Consider the following 4,950-nt stretch of genomic DNA (forward strand, 5'->3'; position numbering starts at 1 on the left):
GCAACAAAATATCACACCAGACCAAGCTGTGCAAATCTAAGTAATGGAAGGACAGAACTAGAAAGCTGTTGGCAAGGTAAAGTTCTTATAGTTGTATTTTTACCTGTATATTTGGCTTTTACATGAAGTTTGCGTTAAAGAATATGATATAGTGTAACTTGTGATTTACTCACCATCTTCCAAAGCAGATTCTGCTAGACCATCAGCCCCTGAAGGCCACTGGCTGTTAGGATCAGATTGGTCCTCTGCCCCACCTCCGGCATCTTCCACTTTAGAAGGGAAAGGCATCTGTGTTGGGGTCTGAGCTTCATCCTCCTCCATTCCTTCTGGTTCTTCCAGCAGAACATCAGTTTTGTGAGAGTGAACCAAGAAGTCATTGGGATTATCATCTGCAGGGATAAACAGGGAGCTTGTTACTGCTAGGCTATGAAAAAACATGCAAACAAATATTTTTTAATTCTTTAGTATAAAACTGGAGTTGGATTGTCACAGTAGCTGCAAGGCAGGATAGTGGACCCTCTGTGCCACCAACTCAGTGGGTAGATACGTGCACAGGGCACAGAGTCTAAGCAGCTGCCCGGTCTTCACCAGATCCTCTAGAGGTGGGGGTGTTGCGTTGCGAGCAACTGCCAGGTTGCAGGCCCCCGTGCAGACAGAGGCAGGTGGCTGCTATTAAGCAGGAACTAAAACGTAGGAAATCCAAAAGAGTAGTCTAACAAACCAAAGATCGGGGTGGGCAGCAAACAAGGGTTGTCAGGAAACAGGCAAAAAGGTCAGGACAGGCAGCAAATAGGAGTTGTCAGGAAACAAGCCAAGGTCGGTACACAAGGAATCTTGAACAAGAGAAACAAACAACAGAAACCTAGAAGCAGAGCCAGGTCACTTCCTTAAGAAGGGAATGTCAGGTGATGGGTGTAGATCAAGTGAGCCGCAGACATCAATCCCACCAGCAGAGGGAGTGCTGTTGCTGAGATAATCTCAGGTGTTATTCAGATGTATGCCAACAAAGGGAGTCTGTATGCGGAATACCCTGGTTCTCTGAGGCAAGGGAGCAGCTGACAGAGAATCACCTGACTTGGAGCAGGACGTTGGATCTAGCGGCAGAGATGGTGCTGGCAGCAGGGGACTGCAAGGAGGGTGAGCAAGAAGGAGGCACAGGTGACCTGGACCTGCAGGGATCTGTGACAAGGACTGAGTCTGTTTTATAGTCTTCTGTAATGTTGCACTAGCTACCTATTTACCCTAAGTTCATTGATGTTCAGTTAAGTTTTTATTGGGTGGCGTGGCAGATTAGTGACTAGCAGTCCTGTCCGAGTCAAATCGAAGCCAGGTCTCCACCGGCATTTAGTTTGTATGTTCTCTGTGGTTTCCAACATCCCAAAAACATACCGGTAGATTAACTTGACTTCTCCCAAATTGGTCCTAGCCTACGGTAAGAATATTAGGTTGTGAGCTCCTTTTGGGAAGAATTAACGTGGAAGCCATCTGTTGTCAAATCCATTTTATTGCACCAATAGGGGTGATAACACTTTTGTATAAGCTCTGCAACATGTGATTATTTTAGAAAAAAATGGTGGCCTAAAGAGGCAACCTAAACTTTATTTTCATAGCTAGTTTTCAGCCAACAGATTGCCTTACATTGGAGAACATAGACAGTCTATTTAATTTATTTTAATTCCGATGTCACTGGCCAACAAGTGCCATTATGAAAAATGAAACCCAAAAAAATGCAAAAGTGAAGGAGGAAACTACAATTTGCAGCTTCCAGGATACAAGTAACATATCTTACAAACTGCGTTTTTTAGACATTAATGAAAATACATAAACACAACTGAGGGATGTGAATGGTAGATGGAATCCGAACACAAATAGTGGAGTTAAGGTACAACTTACCCGATGAGAGATCATCACTGTTGCTTCTTATGCCAACCGTATCCTGCAGCACCGAACTGAAAGAGCAAGAAACAAAGGCAGTATTGTCAAGATTAAACAGTATTGCATTTGGGAGATGGGAAAAGTTAGAAGATGTCAACTACTGACTAAGTGAGCTAGATTATCTGATATTTCACCACACAACCAATTGCGGTTCTGTTGTGATGCCATTAATTTTGTACCTGGACAATGCACTAAAATGAAAAGATGTGTATTAGAAAAAATGCTATGAGACCATTAAAATCTGTGGTGTACACGGACAGCAACCGCAAGAGTTTGAATGGGCCCTTAGGGGGAAGCCTTTCCAATGAGATACAATGAAATTTCCATTGGTGACCTGCCTGAAAAATGTTAGTTGCCCGACTGTTATACTAACCTCGGCATTCAATACTTTAAGTTACAGACCAGAGGCAAGTATCTAGATATGGAAGGTTCCCTTATACATACCAGTTCACGTTAATGACTCAATATAAGAGCTAAGGAGACAGAATTTGCAATATGACAAGTTATTAATGGCTGCCTCCATTTTTCTTTTAGAAACATTTTCCTTTACTTTTCTCTTTGCCTTCTGATAATACTACACAGACTTCCTTCTTCTCTAACACTCATTAGCATCACATACACAAGACACCCTTTCATCTGTAGAATGTGCCCAGCATTCAGATTGCATCCTGATTCGTGTGACATATCTGGGACAGTCTCCATTAGAACATATTTAAGATCTGTGCAACACTCAGAACTCATATTATCACTTCTTGAGGTTTATAAGCAGATTGGAAAATCTTTGAATATTACAAGAAACAGTTCTTTTTTTCCCCAATAGAAAATAATATATAGTCCTTTCATCACACCTACAAGTCAGTTGTCAACTGAATGAGAGAGAAAAGCCAAGGCAGGTTTAGAAGCTCTGTTGTGGATAGAAAGATCTGTTTTTCCAGCATTGTAATGAAGTACAGATCTATTACCTGTAGTTAATATTAGTGAGGATCCAAGCTTACCCAACAGATGGCACCCTTGTATGGGTCAGGCCCTGAGTGGCACGTTTGATGGAAAAGGAAGGGTTTTTCATTGCGGTTTTCGTGGCTTCTTCCAGCAGCTCCTTCCACCTATACAAAAAAACACACAGTAGTAACATACTAAACAACAGTAAGGCTTTTCTATCTCCTTAATAAACCCTTCTGTTCAGCTTTGATAATCCCTGCCTAAAACTATGTTTGGCAATGCAATAAACCTGTTTAATTACCTTTATATTGCATTCCTGGGTTCCCCTTACCCCCTTATTGGCAAGCCAACACAATTTTGTACACAGTTTTGTATAAACTTTTTTATTTCATGCTTTATTTTAGACCACACTGGAGCTTCTCTGCGAGCACACGTCAGAGATTTTTGTAAACTGCTCTATATAAAACTCACATGTGACCCCATAATTAAAAATAAAATAAAAAAAGGAGAGGGCCAGGGATGTTAACATTGGGGAAAAAAAGACTGGAGGACGCTGGAAGTCCCACAGCCAGGAAATGAAGCAGGCTTTATCTGACTTGCTCCAACTTTTATTGCACAATGTGAGATGCTTGCAGTGAAATCATAAAGGCGATTTGTCTGTTTTGGAATGGTAATCCCCATTCTAAAATGTCTGCTTTGCCAGTGCTTTTCTGATTGAAACCCGGTGATTTTCTGATTGACTTCTAACTGGCCCCTTTCTGTTGTTCGACTTACATATTTTTCTCTGACGATGTCATGGCTACAAGTTCATAGATCTGAGGGCCCAGTTCTGATGTGCAGATAATAAAGAACGCCTTCTTGTCTGCAATAAAAAAAAAAATACATTTTCAAATCCAGATCCACAAATGATTCGTGTTTAGTAGACATATTTGAAAAACAAATAAAACCGTGCATATAAAGAGACATAGGGCCTGATTTATTAAAGGCTGGAGAAAGTATACTTTCATCAGTGAACCTAAGTGATCCAGCAAACCTGGACCAGAAATCTAGTCAAAAGCTACACCTGGCCACTGGCTATGGTGTTGGGATCAATACAAACTTACCTGTAGCTACAGGTCGTACCAGCACAGAATTCAGCTTGATGACTGGGCTAAAGGTCTGCTTGGTATCAGAGGAGACAACTGTGGTTTTACTGTGACATTTCAGCACCAGCTTCTCATCTTGTTTCTGCAGTAGAACTAAGAGGTCCTCCAAGAGGAGAACATGGAGATCTGTAAGAATAAAAAGATAAAAAACTATAACATTTGCCAGTTTCATAGGTTCTTTGTGAAAATGCTTTTTAGGCGCAATATGGGGCATCTGATTATTTTGTATATGGCAAAACTATAATTGTGCAAGACATAACCTTTTCTGCCCTCTGTAATTTTCATAACCTATTATCGTGATATTAGGATATATAGATACACTGTTTTAAATTATACTATAAGAGTGTGATTTTCTTTGGATCGCCTTTAGTACTGGAAATAACTGCTTATATCCCTCATATCCCTAATGTCAGAAGAATTGCCTGAGGGTGCTCAGGTCAGGCCTGCATAGCTGACCATCCTCTTACATCTATGGGCACCTTTAGAACTTTGCAATTTAGATCTCATACCAATGGTTTTATCTTTTGTGATCCTCCAGGTTAGGGAACCCTCATGGATCATCCTTCTTGTTGTCAAGTCCAAGTTCTGTAACCAGAAAAGCAGATTGTTATTCTCAGTGTTCTGAAAACTTGAACAACAATGACTTTCATTTAGTTAAGGATCACAGGATGAGGAGAAAGTGGGGTACAGAGATTTAGAATGAAGAGTATTGCTTTGTCACACCTATATTATCATGAACATTTTACGCACCAGTTAATACAAGTACAAAATTATTTCTTCTTGAATAGTATACAAATAAAGAAAAACCCAAGAATAAATTAATCAGTCTTAAATGTCTAGTAGTAGTTAATCGCATTCAACTCATTTTTGTAAAAAAAAAGTCCAAGAACATTCAACCAGATTTATTTTTGTAGGAGAAGAACATTTTTCT

General features: G+C 40.2%; 1 protein-coding gene across 1 annotated transcript; it reads right to left on the bottom strand.

Annotated features, from left to right (window-relative positions):
- Positions 1 to 139: 139 nt before the first annotated feature.
- On the bottom strand, positions 140 to 4,600 carry LOC140321130 (rho guanine nucleotide exchange factor 11-like). The gene is made up of 6 exons (XM_072397995.1): positions 4,529 to 4,600; positions 3,978 to 4,145; positions 3,649 to 3,736; positions 2,931 to 3,038; positions 1,894 to 1,949; positions 140 to 389 (listed from the first exon to the last, which is right to left on the bottom strand). The coding sequence occupies exons 1-6, from the start codon at positions 4,578 to 4,580 to the stop codon at positions 166 to 168; spliced, it is 696 nt and encodes a 231-aa protein (XP_072254096.1). The 5' UTR covers positions 4,581 to 4,600; the 3' UTR covers positions 140 to 165.
- Positions 4,601 to 4,950: the final 350 nt, after the last annotated feature.

This window comes from Pyxicephalus adspersus, unplaced genomic scaffold (assembly GCF_032062135.1).
Source record: "Pyxicephalus adspersus unplaced genomic scaffold, UCB_Pads_2.0 Sca817, whole genome shotgun sequence".
Classification (NCBI taxonomy): Eukaryota; Metazoa; Chordata; class Amphibia; order Anura; family Pyxicephalidae; genus Pyxicephalus; species Pyxicephalus adspersus.

Bases quoted from the DNA above. Each gene is read 5' to 3' on its own strand.
- LOC140321130 (XM_072397995.1), bottom strand. From the start codon at position 4,580: ATGATCCATGAGGGTTCCCTAACCTGGAGGATCACAAAAGATAAAACC. The intron at 4,146-4,528 runs GTATGAGATCTA...TTATTCTTACAG, and splicing joins CACAAAAGATAAAACCATTG to ATCTCCATGTTCTCCTCTTG. The intron at 3,039-3,648 runs GTAAGTCGAACA...TTTTTTGTATAG, and splicing joins ACATCGTCAGAGAAAAATAT to GTGGAAGGAGCTGCTGGAAG.